The sequence below is a fragment of the Salvelinus sp. IW2-2015 genome, linkage group LG36 (genome assembly GCF_002910315.2).
Source record: "Salvelinus sp. IW2-2015 linkage group LG36, ASM291031v2, whole genome shotgun sequence".
NCBI classification, from domain to species: domain Eukaryota; kingdom Metazoa; phylum Chordata; class Actinopteri; order Salmoniformes; family Salmonidae; genus Salvelinus; species Salvelinus sp. IW2-2015.
This window is the reverse complement of record NC_036875.1, coordinates 32,996,749-33,017,170: the sequence shown is the minus strand read 5'-3', so window position 1 is coordinate 33,017,170 and position 20,422 is coordinate 32,996,749. Positions and strand designations below refer to the sequence as shown.

Here is a 20,422-nt window from a genome sequence, read left to right as displayed (position 1 = left end):
GTTTCTGTTGTGCCTGTGGTGTTGTGTGTGTGCTGTGTGTTGTGTGGTGGTGTGTGTGTGTGTGTGTGTGTGTGTGTGTGTGTGTGTGTGTGTGTTGTGTGTGTGTGTGTGTGTGTGTGTGTGGTGTGTGTGTGTGTGTGTGTGTGTGTGTTGTGTGTGTGTATGTGTGTGTGTGTGTGTGTGTTGACATCACTGAGAATTTACGGTCCCAGAGAGGAAAGCAGAAACTGACAGCCATATTTTGTTGTTTTCACCAGCTCACTGACTCTCTAGTCATGAGTAATTCTACGTTATAACTCTACCGGAGAGTACGATCCTACTTGTTATCACACCTGGCTTCAAATAGTACTCCAAATCTTTCACAGGCTTTTGCTTAAGCCTGCCTGAAGGTTTTGAACCCAGGTGTGCTGGCTAATGTGTTTCGTTGTTGTCGTCAGAACTAAACAGTGGCCTGTGTGTTCTGAAGACCGCTGCAAAGTTTACGGTCCCTATGATTGCACATATGGTTTCTGATCCACCAAGTCAAAGTGGAAGGAATGATGAAGTCATGGTCTCTATTTGATTTATTTCCCCCAGTCGAGTGCGTTAGACTCATGTTCTTTACATGTATATCAGATTGATCAACTGTCCTGGATTTACAGAGGGAGGAATGAATGTATTGTACATTTTACAGGATGACTATTACTAATGAATGTACAGTATGTCTCACAGGATGAGTAATATCTTTATTATCAACATGACTGTACACGTTTATTCATCAGTATTGGCTACCAGTATAGACTACCTGACATTGAGAATCATCACCTGTGGCTTCATGGAGTCTAATGCTCTCTCTGACTTTGTCTCCCTTTCCCTCTCTGCTTCGTCTCTTCTCCTCTCCTGTTCTCTCCTCCTCTTCCACTCCTCTCTTCCTGTCCTCCCTTATCTTCCACTCCTCTCTTCCTGTCCTCCCCTATTCTTCCACTCCTCTCTTCCTGTCCTCCTCCTCCTCTTCCACTCCTCTCTTCCTGTCCTCTCCTCCTCTTCCACTCCTCTCGTCCTGTCCTCCCCTCCTCATCCACTCCTCTCGTTCCTGTCCTCCCTCCTCATCCACTCCTCTCATCCTGTCCTCTCCTCCTCATCCCACTCCTCTCGTCCTGTCCTCCCCTCCTCATCCACTCCTCTCGTCCTGTCTCCCCTTATCTTCCACTCCTCTCTTCCTGTCCTCTCCTCCTCCTCAATCCACTTTCCACTCCTCTCTTACTGTCTTCTCCTCTCCTCTTCCACTCCTCTCTTCCTGTCCTCTCCTCCTCATCCACTCCTCTCGTCCTGTCCTCCCCTTATCTTCCACTCCTCTCGTCCTGTCCTCTCCTCCTCATCCACTCCTCTCTTCCTGCCCTCTCCTCTCCTCTTCCACTCCTCTCTTCCTGTCCTCTCCTCCTCTTCTCTTCTTCAGAACCCCATTTCATCTCAGCGTACGATGTGGGTCTCTTCACCTTTTTCTTTCTGCGTGAGAATGCCGTGGAACACGACTGTGGGAAGACTGTCTACTCACGGGTGGCCCGAGTCTGTAAGAACGACATCGGGGGACGGTTCCTACTGGAGGACACCTGGACCACCTTCATGAAGGCCAGGCTGAACTGCTCGCGCTCAGGAGAGATCCCCTTCTACTATAACGAGCTGCAGAGCACCTTCTATCTGCCTGAACAAGACCTCATCTATGGGATATTCACCACCAACGTGTAAGTGATGAGTGATAGTCTTTCTAGGCAAGACACAAACACACGCTCAGGTAAACACATATACACAGCAAATTCACCAGTGTTAAAAAACAAACAAAATGAACACTGAAATTGTTAAATCAACACTGAAAGGGTTGAGTCTGTGGACCCATGTAGAGAATGGAACAGTGTTAAATTAACACACTCATTGGTTTAAAACCTTTTTCAAATATTTCCCAGAGTGCCTTGCCTTCGAGAGTTACCACCCATGACTGTATTTGTTAGTGACAGAGATGTGATTGTTGCATTCATCCATTTTCAGTCCTATGGACTTCACCAACTCCCAGGAGGCAGTAGGCTACTTTCTATCACTGTACCAGTACAGGACAGAGAAGGTGCGAGTACTTTCCAACTGTGTTTGTGTGTATCCCTCCCTCTTTCCCATCCTTTGTCTCAGTCCCTGTCTGTCTCTCAGTCCCCCAGTTCCTCCCTAAAACTCTTCCCCCCGTAGGGAGATATGGTAATGCAATCACAGGAAACACTGTCTCCATCTGTCTGTGTTAAATTGAACATGGTCAAACAACTCCCAGGAGTTTGAACTGTAAAACAGAACAGAGGGAGTGAGTGAGAGGGAGGGAGAGAGAGAGGCAGGGGGAGAGGAGAGGAGAGGCAGGGGAGGGAGAGAGGGAGATATATATATGCTGTTCTCCATCTGCCTTTGCTGGAGATCTGCTCTTTTAAATAGGTCATTCAGTAGCAGACAGGGTTTACATTCATTCTCTCGTCAGAGTAGTGATCTTAAGACCCCAGAGCTGAGGTGTTTTATTAACTGTAGACCTTACTGGTATCCCTCCCTCCCTCCCTCCCTCCCTCCCTCTGTCAGGGCTGCTGAGTGGGGCTTTGCTGTTTCTCACATTGAAATGGGGCTGTCACTTGCTAATGATAATAATCCAGGTGATTTCTCTGCTTTACACATTCCATTCCAATGGCTTTCTCCATATGTAGTAAACTTTGTGAATGAGCAGCTGGATGCTGCTGCAGGTGTGTATCATATATGAAGCTGATTGGCTTCTGATTTGACATGTCTCCTGGGTAACCTGTTAACCATGGTGTCCTGGCGTGGTGTAATGTGTGTGTGCAGCCATCTGAAGCGTGACCCATATTTTTGGCTGACTTTCCATATTTTTTCCTTATAAGTGTACTTCTTTCATCACCTCAATATAATAATGTCAAATGCACCTTGAAATGAGCTCTAAATTCCGTGGAGCATATTGGATATGCCTAGAATAAGATGTACCTATAGGATCGGTCAGATCATTCGTTTTTACAGTAAGAAAAGTATTATTTTACCAAAAATACTACTTACAGGCAGCTTGTTTATACCATGTACACACAACAGTAACCTTTTGTACTGTATTGCAACATTGCTGCTGCTGTTTTATTGCTACCTGACTGTCTCCTGAAAGTGACTGTTTCAGAACATAGCACTGTAGCTCACGTATTGCATTGAAATGCAGTAAAAAATTGTTATGGATAATCCTAGCCATAGTTCAATTTCTGCTCCTTCCCTGCCTGCCGTACGGTAAAGGGGATTCTGAGTGTACTTTTAGTTTTTTGTTCGATGCAGCTATTCACTGAGGTTGAAACACATTGGACCGGTCTAAATGCTAGAGGCGTTACTACAGACCCGGGTTCATTCCCGGGCTGTGCCACAACTTAATTCAACGTTTTTGCTTACCGTTTCACAGACATCTATATCTTTATGAAGAAAACTAAATGTAGGCTATGAGGATTATATGGTTATATTCGTAGCTACATCCATCGTAACAAGAAATGTCAAGACATTGTATTTTTCCCCAACTGCTATGACTGATTGGTGGTGTAGTATGCTAAGACAGTTGGCTCATATTTGTGAGTTCTAATACCACATTGGGCAGATATATAGAGATGTAGATTTTCAAATCCTTTATTTACATTATTTATCCCCTGCCACACACTTCTAATTCTGAAAAGTGAAAGCATGCCTGTGAGAGGGGACGCCCTGGTAGTAGTTGTAGGTTTTTATACAGTACCCAAGACCAATCTGTGAGTTCATTTGACCATTGGAAAAAGAGCTACTATGTAAATACTGCAATGGGAGTTGGATTGAATTGAGCCCCGAATCTTAATTTTTTAAGGTGATGATTGCGCTTCTCTTCCCAACACAATAGCGCAATAAATGTGTCCAATTTTCAACAACAAAAAATGTGCGCCCCTGTGGGGGATTAGAATTTAAACCGCAAGTGGCAATAGATGTCAGAAACTCTGCGTTTTACCACTGTGAGCTAAATGTCCCCCAAAATGAATATTTATGAGCAATTCCCCCCACAACTTAAAGTATAGTGTAGAGAAGTATAGTGTAAACTGCTGTGAAATATATATTTATATTTTCAGCTGTTTGAAGCTGGTGTACAAAACCGAAAGTAAAAGATGCAAAAACAAAACTTAAGAAAGGGAAGCATAGAAATAATGCACATAGAACAGATCTACAGCTTCTTATACTTGATTTCAATGAGAATGACAGATCTGTAACTTACATTACTATGTGCATTTGGTCAAGTCGCCCAAAAAGTTACATATTGCTGCTTTATTGCGTCCCAAATCACACCTATTTTCTATATAGTGTACGACTTGTGTGTGTGTGCACTACATGGGGAATAGTGTTCCATATGGAATGCACACTTCATGTATTTTTACAGTGTATTTGTTGTGATGTGATGATGTGACATGTGATGTGATGTGCACAGACTGAATTAGCTCCATATACCCTGCTTAGACTGGAGCCTGCCAAAGATAGGCAGAGCACATCTTGTGGTGCTGTATTCTGTGGTGGAAGTGTGTGTGTGTGTGTGTGTGTGTGTGGTGTGTGTGTGTGTGTGTGTGTGTGTGTGTGTGTGTGTGTGTGTGTGTGGTGTGTGTGTGTGTGTGTGTGTGTGCATGTGTATGTGTATGCGTACGTGCATGCGTATATGCGTGCCTTCATTAGCGCGCGCCGCGTGTGTGTGTGGTGGTGTGTGTGTGTGTGTGTGTGTGTGTGTGTGTTGTGTGTGTGTGTGTGTGTTGTGTGTGTGTGTGTGTGTGTGTGGTGTGTGTGTGTGTGTGTGTGTGTGTGTGTGTGTGTGTGTGTGTGTGTGTGTGTTGTGTGTGTGTTAGAAAGTATTTTGGGATGCAAGTGTCTCTATGGCACACATACAGTGCAGTATATATGGGCCATCTGGTGTGATGATGAGCACCATCCATGCTAGACTCCTCTCTATGATTTCATCATCAATAGAAGCCTTCACCACTCATATGCACTGAACTGCAGTAGCAGGTGCAGCGGCAGGCACTTTATGTGTCCCAAATGGCTTCATGTTCCTTTAATAGCACACTACTGACCAGGGCCAATAGGGGTTTGCCATTCGGGACAAAGCCTGTGTCACTTTATTTTTTTAAATTTATTTCACCTTTATTTAACCAGGTAGGCAAGTTGAGAACAAGTTCTCATTTACAATTGCGACCTGGCCAAGATAAAGCAAAGCAGTTCGACACATACAGCAACACGAGTTACACATGGAGTAAAACAAACATACAGTCAATAATACAGTAGAAAAAATAAGTCTATATACAATGTGAGCAAATGAGGTGAGATAAGGGAGGTAAAGGCAAAAAAAGGCCATGTGGCGAAGTAAATACAATATAGCAAGTAAAACACTGGAATGGTAGAGTTTTGCAGTGGAAGAATGTGCAAAGTAGAGATATAAATAATGGGGTGCAAAGGAGCAAAATAAATAAATACAGTAGGGGAGAGGTAGTTGTTTGGGCTAATTATAGATGGGCTATGTACAGGTGCAGTAATCTGTGAGCTGCTCTGACAGCTGGTGCTTAAAGCTAGTGAGGGAGATAAGTGTTTCCAGTGTCAGAGATTTTGTAGTTCATTCCAGTATTGGCAGCAGAGAACTGGAAGGAGAGGCGGCCCAGGAAGAATTGGTTTTGGGGGTGACCAGAGAGATATAGGACCTGCTGGAGCGCGTGCTACAGGTGGGTGCTGCTATGGTGACCAGTGAGCTGAGATAAGGGGGGACTTTACCTAGCAGGGTCTTGTAGATGACCTGGAGCCAGTGGGTTTGGCGACGAGTATGAAGCGAGGGCCAGCCAACGAGAGCGTACAGGTCGCAGTGGTGGGTAGTATATGGGGCTTTGGTGACAAAACGGATGGCACTGTGATAGACTGCATCCAATTTATTGAGTAGGGTATTGGAGGCTATTTTGTAAATGACATCGCCGAAGTCGAGGATCGGTAGGATGGTCAGTTTTACAAGGGTATGTTTGGCAGCATGAGAGAAGGATGCTTTGTTGTGAAATAGGAAGCCAATTCTAGATTTAACTTTGTATTTGGAGATGTTTGATGTGAGTCTGGAAGGACAGTTTACAGTCTAACCAGACACCTAGGTATTTGCAGTTGTCCACATATTCTAAGTCAGAACTGTCCAGAGTAGTGATGCTGGACGGATGGGTAGGTGTGGGCAGCGATCGGTTGACGAGCATGCATTTTGTTTTGTTTGCATTTAAGAGCAGTTGGAGGCAACGGAAGGAGAGTTGTATGGCATTGAAGCTCATCTGTCCGACTGGCTGGCTGGTGTGGTTGAGGACATCAGCCTTTTACTCCCATAACACTGGCCATAGAGGAACACCAGCCAGCCATAGGGCACACCAGCCAGCCATAGGGGAACACCAGCCAGCCATAGGGAACACCAGCCAGCCATAGGGCAACACCCGCCAGCCATGGCGGAACACCAGCCAGCCATAGGGAATACAGCCAGCCAAGGAACACCAGCCAGCCATAAGGGAACACCAGCCAGCCACTTGGGACACCCGCCAGCCATATGGGAACATCAGCCAGCCGTATGGGAACATCAGCCAGCCATAAGGGAACACTCGCCAGCCATAGTGCAACACCCGCCAGCCATAGGGGAACACCCGCCAGCCACAGGGGAACACCAGCCAGCCATAGGGAACATCAGCCAGCCATAAGGGACACCCGCCAGCCATAGTGCAACACCCGCCAGCCATAGGGGAACACCAGCCAGCCATAGGGAACATCAGCCAGCCATAAGGGAACACCCGCCAGCCATAGTGCAACACCCGCCAGCCATAGGGGACACCCGCGCATAGGGAACACCAGCCAACCATAGGGAACACCAACCAAAACATAGGGGAACACCAGCCAGCCATAGGGGAACACCAGCCAGCCATAGGGGAACACCAGCCAGCCATAAGGAACACCAGCCAGCCATACGGGAACACCGCCAGCCATAAGGGAACACAAGCGATCCATAGGGGAACACCCGCAAGCCATAGGGGAACACCGCCAGCCATAGGGGAACACCCGCCAGCCATAAGGGAACACCCGCCAGCCATAGGGGAACACAAGCGATCCATAGGGGAACACCCGCAAGCCATAGGGGAACACCCGCAAGCCATAGGGAACACCCGCCAGCCATAGGGGAACACCCGCCAGCCATAGGGGAACAGCAGCCAGCCATAGGGGAACAGCAGCCAGCCATAGGGGAACACCCACCAGCCATAGGGGAACACCCGCCAGCCATAGGGGAACACCCGCCAGCCATAGGGGAACACCAGCCAACCATAGGGAACATCAGCCAACCATAGGGAACACCAGCCAGCCATAGGGGAACACCAGCCAGCCATAGGGGAACACCCGCCAGCCGTATGGGAACACCAGCCAACCATAGGGGAACACCCGCCAGCCATAGGGGAGCACCCGCCAGCCATAAGGGAAACATCAGCCAACCATAGGGAACATCAGCCAGCCATAGGGGAACACCAGCCAGCCATAAGGGAACATCAGCCAGCCATAAGGAACACCCGCCAGCCGTATGGGAACACCCGCCAGCCATAAGGGAACACCAGCCAGCCATAGGAACATCAGTCAGAACATAGGGAACACCCGCCAGCCATAGGGAACACCCGCTAGCCATAAGGAACACCAGTAACAGACTGGGGAACATCTGTCAGACATAGGGGAACACCCGCCAGCCATAGGGAACACCCGCTAGCCATAAGGGAACACCAGTCAGACATAGGGGAACACCCGCCAGCCATAGAGGAACACCAGTCAGACGTAGGGGAACACCCGCCAGCCATAGAGGACACCAGTCAGACATAGGGGAACACCCGCCAGCCGTTGAGGAACACCCGCCAGCCATAGGGGAACACCAGCTAGCCATAGGGGACACCCACCAGCCGTATGGGAACACCCGCCAGCCATAAGGGAAAATCAGCCAGCCATAGGGGAACACCAGCCAGCCATAAGGGAACATCAGCCAACCATAGGGGACCATCAGTCAGACATAGGGGAACATCCGCCAGCCATAGAGGAACACCCGCCAGCCATAGGGGAACACTCCGCCAGCCATAGGGGAACACCGCCAGCCATAGGGGAACACCCGCCAGCCATAGGGGAACACCGCCCAGCCATAGGGAGCACCCGCCAGCCATAAGGGAACATCAGCCAACCATACGGAACATCAGCCAACCATAGGGGAACATCAGCCAGCCATAAGGGAACACCAGCCAGCCATAGGGAACATCAGCCAGCCATAGGGAACATCAGTCAGACATAGGGGAACACCCGCCAGACATAGGGAACACCCGCTAGCCATAAGGGAACACCAGTCAGACATAGGGAACACCCGCCAGCCATAGAGGAACACCAGTCAGACGTAGGGACACCCGCCCAGCCATAAGGGGAACCCGCCAGCCATAAGGGAACACCAGTCAGACATAGGGGACACCCGCCAGCCATAGAGGAACACCAGTCAGACATAGGGGAACACCCGCCAGCCATAGGGGCACCAGCTAGCCATAGGGGAACACCCGCCAGCCGTATGGGAACACCCGCCAGCCATAAGGAACATCAGCCAGCCATAGGGGAACACCAGCCAGCCATAAGGGAACATCAGCCAGCCATAAGGGAACATCAGCCAGACATAGGGGAACATCCGCCAGCCATAGAGGAAACCCGCCAGCCATAGGGAACACCCGCCAGCCATAGGGGAACACCGCCAGCCATAGGGGAACACCCGCCAGCCATAGGGGAACACCCGCCAGCCATAGGGGAGCACCCGCCAGCCATAAGGGAACATCAGCCAACCATAGGGAACATCAGCCAGCCATAGGGAACACCAGCCAGCCATAAGGGACATCAGCCAGCCATAGGGAACACCCGCCAGCCGTATGGGACACCCGCCAGCCATAAGCGAACACCAGCCAGCCATAGGGAACATCAGTCAGACATAGGGGAACACCCGCCAGACATAGGGAACACCCGCTAGCCATAAGGGACACCAGTCAGATATAGGGGAACACCCGCCAGCCATAGGGGAACACCAGCTAGCCATAGGGGAACACCCGCCAGCCATAAGGGAACATCAGCCAGCCATAAGGGAACAGTACAGTGTCAACCTGTCTGACCGGCTGGCTGGTTTTGGTGAGAACATGAAGGGCACTCCAGATTATATATTTTTCTGTCCTCCCTGGGCTACGTCCCAAATGGCACTGCATTCCCTATTATACAGTAGTGCACTACTACTTGTGCACTATATGGAATAGGGTAGCATTTGGGACGTTGCTCTGCTCTGCTTCCCACTATGCTGATGATTGTCCCTTTTGTGAAAGGAGTAAAGAAAGAAAATCTAAATCTGCCTCGGCTGGGCTCATCCTCCCCAAGCACTGCTTTCTACCCTCCCCTCTTCCCTTCATCCGATCATCCCTCTCTTTCCCCCTCTCTGGTCCCCTACATATCAAGACATAAATACGGAGTGAGCTGAGTGTGATTTAAGAGATTCTGTTTTAATACCAAGGGGACTCAGGGAACAAGCCAGTCAAAAAGAAGGGGGGAGAGAGAGAGGGAGAAAGAGAGAGAGAGGGGGGGGGGGAAGAGAGAGGGGGAGAGGGAGAGAGAGGAGGAGAGAGAGAGAGAGAGAGGGGGGGAGAAAGAGAAGGGGAGAGAGAAGAGAGAGAGGGGGAGAGAGATGGGGAGAGATAGAAAGCGAGAGAGAGTGAGTTTTTATAAAACCTTTTTTTTATACTTAATTATTAACACAAATAATGGCACACTGTGCCTTTCAAGAAATTAAACAAATTCAAAAAGGCACTCGCACATCTGAGCAATCTTATTTGCAGGTGCATGGCAACAATTGAACAAGATGAAGGAAAAAGGAAACCGCACACTGCTCTTGATAGTATCACCGATATTTAATAAGCTTTACGTATCGGCCACACGGCCAGAAATTAAACAACAAATGTGTCATTCCTAATTAAAAATAAATTCAATTAAATAAAAAAACAAAAATATACGTTCAGCTTATTTCATCAACAAACAATAGTTTCCCCTCCTCCACAAAACATACCGCTCCTTCATAAGCCCACTTCTCCTCAAACAATGGGAGGTACTTTACAGCCGAGAAGAACTCAAAATCCACTTTTATTCTGACTTTGACTAATCCTTTAAAAACACATCTTACATCCTGCCCATATGCCGTGTCTATTTTATGTTTCCTACTCAGAACAATGGACATCTAAGCTTGTCCCAAAATAACATGGAACAGTTGACATTTTATTTTCTGTTGCTTACTGTATTGAAACCCCAAAATAAAAACAGTGTTATTGAAAATCTCCCCTACAGCTGTAAACAAAGACTCCAGTATTTAAAAGAGGCTTTATGCTCTCACACTCCATAAAACAATGAAACATTGTATCTCTTATGTTACAAAAAGGACATCCATCTCCAACGTCTGAGTTAATAACAGATACAAAAGCATTAACTGCAATGATGCCATGCAAAACTCTCCATTGCCCTTTTGTAACGGTGGCTTGTACAATGCTCTCTGTGTTGGCTTTACCTTGTCACCAATGCCCAGTTTTACCCTCCAATGAGTGTATTTTCTATTCTTCAATTTATCTTTATTCAAAACCTTGACACACCCCCTTTATTTATATATATATATAAATAAATAAAAGTATTTCCCATTCACCACATCCAACTCTCTCAAATCCAGTAATAACGCCTTTCTTTCTGACTCTGGGATATTGGGTGTAATCCCTAGACTTGAAATGGGTTGTTTTCATCTTGTACCCTATTCTTGTGATTATTAAGCATAAACCACTTTTTTTACTGACAGAGCCTTCATGCAGCCACCTTTCCGGGCCATAAAGCAACCTTTGAATAAACTGAAACCGGAAAGCAGCAGCCCTACTAGCAAGATGTACAAGACCTTGTACCCCCTCCTCTTTTGACACCAGTGCCACAGTGCAGAGGCAACCATATTGTTAACAATAATAGTGTGCCCCTGTATGACATACGAGATAACAACCAACGCCATCTCCTCATCCTCCCTTCTACCATTTCAAGCACCCCATTCCAATTTTTTTCCATTGTCCCCTCATCCCGTAGGTACACTCCAAGATACTTAAAACCTCCCTTACACCCTTCCAGCCCCCCTGGCAAAGCCATGATCCCTCCAGACCATTTCCCAATCTGTAAAGCACAACTTTTTCCCAATTTACCTTTGCAGAGGATATTCCCCTAAACCGATCATCCATGAGACTCAAACTATCCACCTCAGCTTAATTTTTCACTGAAATAACTCCATCATCAGCATAGGCTGAGAGAAGAATAGGAATGTCCTCTGAAAGGTTCACCCCTTCAATGCTATTTAGTAGTGGCTCTATAGCGATGCATATAACATTCCTGACAAAGAACACCCCTGCCTAATACCTCTACACACTTTAAAAGGAGCACTCAAGCCACCGTTAACTTTCAATACACTTTCAGTGTCACCATATATCACCCTGATCATGGCAATATAACCAGAGCTGAAAACAAATGCCTCAAAAGTGTGTCATAAGTATTGATGTTCAACTCGGTCAAATGCCTTTTCCTGATCAATTGAAATTAGACCAGCATCCAACCCAATAGCCCTAGAGACGTCCAAAAAATCCAGAATCCGGGAAATGTTATCCCCTATCTGCCTGCCGGGAACACAGTAGTACTGGTCCGTATATATGATTTGCCCCATCACCTCCCTTAGCCTGCTGGACAAAGCCGTGGACAGGATCTTATAATCAGTGCACAATAAAGTCCCCGGCCTCCAGTTCTTCAGTTCTTCACTAGTGTCACCCTTTTTTGGCAGATGGGTGAGGACAGCTCTCCTGCAGCTTATCGGTAGTAACTTTCGGTCAAACTATCATTAACTACTGCTAGCCAATCCTCTCCTAACATGGCCCAAAATACTTAAAAAAGTAAAGTAAAGCACATCAATGCTTGGTGCACATCCATTTTACATGCCTTTTAATGCAATGTATAGCTCCTGCAAAGACAATGGTTGCTCTAGCTCTACCTTCCGCAGCCACCTATGGGATCCCATCAAGGAGCTGCTGTGTCACTGTTTTATCCTCTGTGTACTCACACTTGTAGAGCTCAGCATCGAACTCTGCTCCCCTCTTTCTAATTTCACTTGGGATAGTGAGCTCTTGTCCAACAGCTGATTTGAGGCAATGAATTCTTCGCCCAGGCAATGAATTCTTTGTCCATTCTTTTTCTCTAAACCGAATAAAAATGTGGATGAGGGATCCATTTCAGAGATTCCCTGAAACTTTCTTCTCACCAATGCCCCCTGTGCTATGATGCCCAACAGGTCTGGCAATGCCCCCTGTGCTATGATGCCCAACAGGTCTGGCAATGCCCCCTGTGCTATGATGCNATGCCCAACAGGTCTGGCAATGCCCCCTGTGCTATGATGCCCAACAGGTCTGGCAATGCCCCCTGTGCTATGATGCCCAACAGGTCTGGCAATGCGGCTTTTTGTCTCTTGAGTGCCTGAGTATGGCCTCAATCTCCTGTGGTCTCAACCAACGTCAGGAGTTGAACTATTTCAAGACTCTAGGACGTTCATTGATCTGGTGATGTCTCTGGTGACATTCATTGTGTACTGAATCTGGATTTTCCCTATATCCCACCACTGTTGAAGTGATACAAAACTGGCCTTTGAGACCTCCACCGCTCCCAGAAAAAAACTACAACATTTCCTGAAGTGAGCATCACTCAATAAAGTTATATTAAAATGCCAATATGCGCTTTTGGGTTTTACAGCATTAATGAACACCACCTCTGTTATTAAACAATGATCAGAACATCCCACTGGGGTTTTATCACACTGGATTTACAGACCTGAGATTGATGCTCAAAACAATGAAACCTGTCTAACCTGGTCAGAGAGATGGTGTTCTCTCTCACATGTGCCCATGTGTACTGTCTCGTACCTCCATGTTGGCTCCAAACATCACACAGTGTACAATAAAACCTATCTAACCTGGRCAGAGAGATGGTGTTCTCTCTTACATGGGCCCCTGTGTACTGTCTCGTACCTCCATGTTGGCTCCAAACATCACACAGTGTACAATAAAACCTATCTAACCTGGCCAGAGAGATGGTGTTCTCTCTTACATGGGCCCCTGTGTACTGTCTCGTACCTCCATGTTGGCTCCAAACATCACACAGTGTACAATAAAACCTATCTAACCTGGCCAGAGAGATGGTGTTCTCTCTTACATGGGCCCCTGTGTACTGTCTCGTACCTCCATGTTGGCTCCAAACATCACACAGTGTACAATAAAACCTATCTAACCTGGCCAGAGAGATGGTGTTCTCTCTTACATGGGCCCCTGTGTACTGTCTCGTACCTCCATGTTGGCTCCAAACATCACACAGTGTACAATAAAACCTATCTAACCTGGVCAGAGAGATGGTGTTCTCTCTTACATGGGCCCCTGTGTACTGTCTCGTACCTCCATGTTGGCTCCAAACATCACACAGTGTACAATAAAACCTATCTAACCTGGCCAGAGAGATGGTGTTCTCTCTCACATTAGACCATGTGTTCTGTCTTGTACCTCCATGTTGGCTCCAAACATCACACAGTGTACAATACAACCTATCTAACCTGGCCAGAGAGATGGTGTTCTCTCTCACATGGGTCCATGTGTACTGTCTCGTGCCTCCATGTTGGCTCCGCCACATATCACAGTTCATGTGTTACAATAAGGCAATATTGTTACAATATGAGGTTCTTTGTGGTTTCTATCTAAATCACTGACTGTGCAGTTAAAGTTCCCAGCAAGAAATAAATAATCATCTTCAGTGTTACATTTCTCAATGGTATTTGGATAGCCACACCCCCACTTTTTGAGCTTTTATGACTACACACCACCGGACAACCCAACGCAGCAGGAATCTTTACACAATGCCGGAAAATACGTTTTTCAAACCCCAACCCTCCACGAGTGGCTACTGCAACTGGCCCCACACACTGGTTGCACACTGGAGAGAAACCACCTCAACTATCACACAACCCTTATATGTGCTTAGTGACATTGGGACAAAGATAACCTTAAAACAACTAAACAATATATATATACATATTGAAAACACCGAAACCGCGTCCCTGCTCACTGCCAGCATATATATATATATATGTGTCGAGAGTCTGATGTGTGCTGTCTGTGTGTTGAGGAGTAGTGAGAGAACGAAGAGAGCTCGAGGGAGACGAGGCACGAGAGACGGGAGACAGAGAGGACGAGAGACCAGAGAGACGCCAGACGACGGAGAGAAGCAGCAAGACGAGAGACGGGAGAGACCGATGGAGAGAGAAAGAGAGAGAGCATGCAGACCACGAAGGCAGTTAAGCGATAGTAGCGCAGGAGAGAGAGAGGACTAGGACGAGAGAGAGAGAGAGAGAGAGAGAGAGAGAGAGAGAGAGAGAGAGAGAGAGAGAGAGAGAGAGAATACCACATTGTGAATGGACTGTGTGTAAGAAAGGAAGGTGAGGTTTTAAAATAGACTAAATCTTATATTAACAAACTAGATGTTAACAGTAACCAACAGTGCCCATATCCCCACTGTGCTTGGGCAGAGGTTTATACAGTAAAGCAGAGCTTTCTGTCTAAGCTGCACAAGTGTGACTTTTTTGTCAGCTGTGGTCAAAACATAACTCTTGGCTGCAGACTACAGGCCTTGGACACCACAATGTCAGGGAGGGGTGTGTCTGTCTCTGTGGCTGTGTCTGCAGGCCAGGGAAACGACCGTGTCAGGGAGGCAGGAGGGGGTGTGTCTAGCTCTGTGGCTGCGGCTGCAGGCTGATAATTGGTTATTGCAGCTGGTTTCCTCAGTTTGGGTTTGATTACTGTCCACTCACGGCAGGAACTCACGATCACGGTGCAGTAGTGTCAGACTCAATGACCACGGTGCAGAATCCTAGACTCACTGACACAGTGCAGAACTCTAAGATCACTGCCACATCTGCAGAATCCTGACTCACTGACCACGGTGCAGATCCTAGACTCACTGACCACAGTGCAGAAATCCTAGACTGACTGACCACAGTGCAGAATCCTAGACTCACTGACCACGGTGCAGAATCCTAGACTCACTGACCACAGTGCAGAAGCTCTCAGACTCACTGACCACAGTGCAGAAGTCTCAGACTCACTGACCACAGTGCAGAAGTCCTAGACTCACTGACCACAGTGCAGAATCCTAGACTCACTGACCACGGTGCAGAAGTCCTAGACTCACTGACACCGGTGCAGAAGTCCTAGACTCACTGACCACGGTGCAGAATCCTAGACTCACTGACACGGTGCAGAATCCTAGACTCACTGACCACGTGGCAGAATCCTAGACTCACTGACCACAGTACAGAAGTCCTCGACTCACTGACCACAGTGGCAGAATCCTAGACTCACGATGACCACGAGTGCAGAATCCTAGACTCACTGCCACGGTGCAGAATCCTAGACTCACTGACCACAGTGCAGACATCCTAGATCACTGAACAGTCAGAATCTAGACTCACTACACAGTGCAGAATCTAGACTCACTAGACCACAGACCTCAGAATCCTAGAACTCACTGACCACAGTGCAGAATCCTAGACTCACTGACACAGTGCAGAATCCTAGACTCACTGACCACAGGGTGCAGAAGTCTTCAGACTCACTGACCAGGTGCAGGAATCTAAGTACTGCAACTGACCACGGTGCAGAATCCTGAGACTCACTGACAGTGGCAGAATCTAGACATCACTGACACAGTGCAGAATCCTAGACTCACTGACCGTGCAGAATTCCTAGACTCACTGACCACGGTGCAGAATCCTAGACTCACTCGACCACGGTGCAGAATCCTAGACTCACTGACCCACGTGCAGAATCTAGACTCACTGACCACAGTGCAGAAACTCCTAGACTCACTGACCACATGCCGTAGCCTACCACGGGGAATCCTAGACTCATAGACCACAGAGCGCAGAATCCTAGAGCTCACTGACCACAGTGCAGAATCCTAGAACTCACCTGACCACAGTGCATGAAATCCTAGATCTCACATGCACGAATACACTTAGCCTTGAAACAAGGTGCCCAGCAACATTAGCCTTGTTAGTCTGCAGGCTGGACACAACATTATCCAATACTTACACACCACAGCATACACACACATACACCACACATACACATCCTAACACTACGCATACACAGCACACATACACACACCTCTCTCTCTCTCTGGCAATAGCTGCTGTTAGTCTGCAGGCTTGCACAACATACACACCACATCTCTCGCCGCGAGTAAGTTGCTGTTAGTCTGCAGACTGCACACCACACTACATCGACATCATACACCACACATTACACACACCAACACAGCACTCTCTCTCTCTCTCCTCTACTCTTGCAGTAGCATAGCCTGCTTCGTCTGCAGGCTGACACCCACACATTACACTACACCACTCTCCTCTCTTGACCGAAGTAGCCTGCCTGATTATGTGTCCTGCATGGCTGACACACATACACATCTTCCTCTCTCTCTCCTACTCTCTCTCTGCAGTAGCTGCCTGTGTGTTTGTCTGCGCTGAGATCACACACATCTCACACACATCACACACACTCCCTACCTCTTCTCTGCGACAATGTATGGCCTGCTCCGTTCATTTTCTAGACTTGCAGGCGCGTTTTTTACGTTCCTCGCATACTAGAAGAAGTAGTCAATGAGCCACCTGTTTCCCATCTCCTTTGTTTGTATTGAGCTCATTTTGTGGCATCGCTCGCCCCCACAGAACTGACAGTGTTATTTTATTTGACTAATTTTGTGGCATCGCTCGCCCCCACGGAACTGACAGTGTTAATGTATTTAACTCATTTCGTGGCATCGGCCACCCCCCAGGGTACTACTGACAGTGTTAATGTATTTAACTCATTTCGTGGCATCGGCCACCCCCCAGGGTACTACTGACAGTGTTAATGTATTTCTACAGAGCTTATTGGACCTCCACGATGGTTGCTAGATACACTTATATAAGGACAATACACTTACATAAGGACAATACACTTACATAAGGCATGAATGGAATATAGCGTACAAACTGTACGTTCTGCAAGAACAGAACGTAGCAAGACCATAACCGATATGTAAACTTATATAACAAGAACATAACAGGAGAGTTAATCTATAGGGCCCTATTGTATCGTAGTCCTCACCATCTCCGTGCTACAGTACACCAGCCCAGTTATGAGTGTGCTGGCATCCACACAAAGGAGAGCACAGAGTTTATTGTACAGTAAAGTCTGTTCAGTGTAGATCACTACTGACACACACACACACACACACACACACACACACACACACACACACACACACACACACACACACACACACACACACACACGAACTCGCATACACACTCACGCACTCGCACGCTCACACACACAGAGCGGAGCAGAAGTATCTATCCAGAATAGGATATAAAGTAAGGAAGGCAGTTCCCAGACACAGAATACTATGGTCCTGAGGAGAAGAGCACAGGATCGCTGGGAAAACAATGTTACAGCCAAACACTGCCCTAGTTAACTGGGTTTATTCACCTCATACCGGGGTTGGGGAGGATGTGTGTTTGTGTGTCTGTGTGTGTGTGTTTGCATCCTAATTCACTCATGCCGATTGTGAAGCACAGACACAGCCTCCAGCAGAAATGGATGGTGTGTTAAATGCATCTGTAAAATATGAGACTTTCAGACAGACGTAGTGATTAATTTGATTCATTTGACCTCTCAGTTAGAGATATATATGGGCAACACTAACTTCTCTCATCACTGAGTTTTGTAACACTGTCTCTCTCCCTCACTCTCTCCCTCACTCACCCCCTCACTCTCCCTCTCTCCCTCTTTCCCTCTCCCTCTCCCCCCTCTCTCTCATCCCCCTTTCTCTCTCTCTCTCCCTCACTCACTCCCTCTCTCCCTCTTTCCCTCTCTCCCTCTCCCCCTTTCCATCTCGCCCTCTCCCTCTCTCCCTCTCCCCCTCTCTCTCCATTCCCCTTCTCTCTCTCTCATTCCCTCTCCCTTTTCTTCTCTCTCTTTCTCTCTCTCTCTTCCCCCTCTCTCTCTCCCTCTCTCCTCCCAATTTCTCTCTCTTCCCCCCTTTTCTCTCTCTCTCTCTCTCTCTCATTCTCACTCTCTCATTCTCTCTCTCTCATTCTCACTCTCTCCCTTCCCCCCTTTCTTTCTTTCTTTATTTCTTTCTTTCTTTCTTTCTTTCTTTCTTTCTTTCTTTCTTTCTTTCTTTCTTTCTTTCTTTCGTTCTTTCTTTCTATCTCTCTCTCTCTCTCACACACTCTCCCTCTGCCTCCCTCCTATCTCTCCTTTCTCTGTCTGTCCTACAGGAACAGTATAGCAGCATCTGCAGTGTGTGCGTTTAACCTCAGCTCCATCACCCAGGCCTTCAACGGGCCCTTCCGTTCCCAGGAGAACCCCCGCTCTACCTGGCTGCCCACCCCAAACCCCATCCCCAACTTCCAGGTTAGTGCTGGTCTGGAGGGTAATCCTGCCCACCCTGTGTATCCCCAGAACCAGGACGAAAGGACACTGCATCCAGGAGGCATTTGATATAAGAACTAGGGATCATGCACCACATAGCCCACATCATTTAAGGAATGCAACCGTAGCTTTATGAAGCAATTCATGTCATCCAGTATTTAAGAATGGCATTTAAGGAGCATATTGTTGCTGTAGTGTGCCAGATCCAGATATGTTGTTTAGCCCAACAACAGTCATTACATTGTAACAGTCATTATATTGTAACAGTCATTATCTTGTAGGTGTGAATAAGTGTGATTACTAAAGGACAAAATGAGAATGAAATGACCACAGCTGAAGCGTAGTAAGGACAAAATGAGAATGAAATGACCACAGCCTGAGATGTAGTATTAATTTAATCAAAACAATAATGACTGTGAACATGAGGCATTTTTCATTTTCATTATGTGTCTCTTTTCTCTTTCCCTCGCTCTCTTTCCCCTCTTTTTCATGCTCTCTCTCTCTCACTCACTCTCACTAAACCTCTCACTCCTCCCGCCTCTCCCACCGCTCCTCCACCCCTCCTCAGTGTGGAACCATAGATGACGATGGCGGTCCTAACGATGGTCTGACGGAGCGCAGCCTCCAGGACGCCCAGCGGCTGTACCTGATGAACGACGTGGTGCAGCCCGTCTCTGTGGACCCCTTGGTCATGCAGGATGATGTGCGCTTCTCCAGGCTGGTAGTGGACATCGTACAGGGTCACGACACCCTCTACCACGTCATGTACATCGGCACAGGTCAGCACAGAGTTCAAATGTCAGGTGTCAAGGTCAAGGTCAATAGGTTAGACCCAATAATCAATCATCAACCAATTAATTAATCAATCAATGCCGGCACCCTTCACTAGCTGTCTATCCAAAGGACGTTCTATTGACCTATTATAGGACCCTGAGTTTTCCCTAACCACATGACCTGACTGTTACAGTACAAACCAACGAATTCTCATCATCCTCTTCCTCCTCTCTTCTCCAATCAGAATACGGCACCATCCTGAAGGCCCTGGCCACCACCAATAAGAGCCTTCAGGGGTGTTACCTGGAGGAGATCCAGCTCCTCCCCCCTGGGGTGCGGGAGCCAATCCTGAACCTGCAGATCCTTCACAGTGATAGGTCACTGTTTGTAGGACTCAACAACAGAGTTCTGAAGATTCCATTGGAGAGATGCTCCAACTACAAGACTGAGACGTGAGTTTCTTACATTTTACAATGTGTACAAGAACACAAAAAGCCAAACTGGCCAACAAACCCAAACGTATAGGAGAGTACATGTTAGGAAAAGCTGCAACTACATGACTGAGACGTGAGTTCCTCAAATTGAGGATTATTACACATTCTCTATCACATCTCTGCGTTTCAGTATAGTTTCAGTATAGTTTCAGTATAGTTTCAGTATAGTTTCTGTAAACTTCCATAAAAATGTACAGAGTGTTGTTTATTGCTTACTTGGAAACAACTTGCCTTCCTTTCATATAGCCAAAAACCTATTAACAGGTCTGCATATGTATTTTCCTTAAATGTTATATTTAAAGTAGTTAGTTTAAATATAGCATTTAAAGGTTTTCGGCTATATGAAATGAAGGCAAGTTGTAATTGTATTTGTTTTGTAATTGTATCAGTAACTTACTGTATTAATCAACAGTATGATACTGTGTAATTGGAATACAGTAGATTAGCGTACGATGCACAGTAAAGAACCATACATTTGTTTTACAG

The 20,422-nt window shown here is 47.1% G+C and overlaps 1 protein-coding gene across 1 annotated transcript in view; it reads left to right on the top strand.

Moving 5' to 3' along the window:
- sema5ba (sema domain, seven thrombospondin repeats (type 1 and type 1-like), transmembrane domain (TM) and short cytoplasmic domain, (semaphorin) 5Ba) overlaps positions 1-20,422 on the top strand; it is a 182,563-nt gene that overhangs the window by 98,662 nt on the left and 63,479 nt on the right. The window contains 4 exon segments of the mRNA XM_070437637.1: positions 1,436-1,721; positions 18,515-18,650; positions 19,237-19,447; positions 19,687-19,894. Of these exon segments, the coding sequence (XP_070293738.1) occupies positions 1,436-1,721; positions 18,515-18,650; positions 19,237-19,447; positions 19,687-19,894 (841 nt within the window).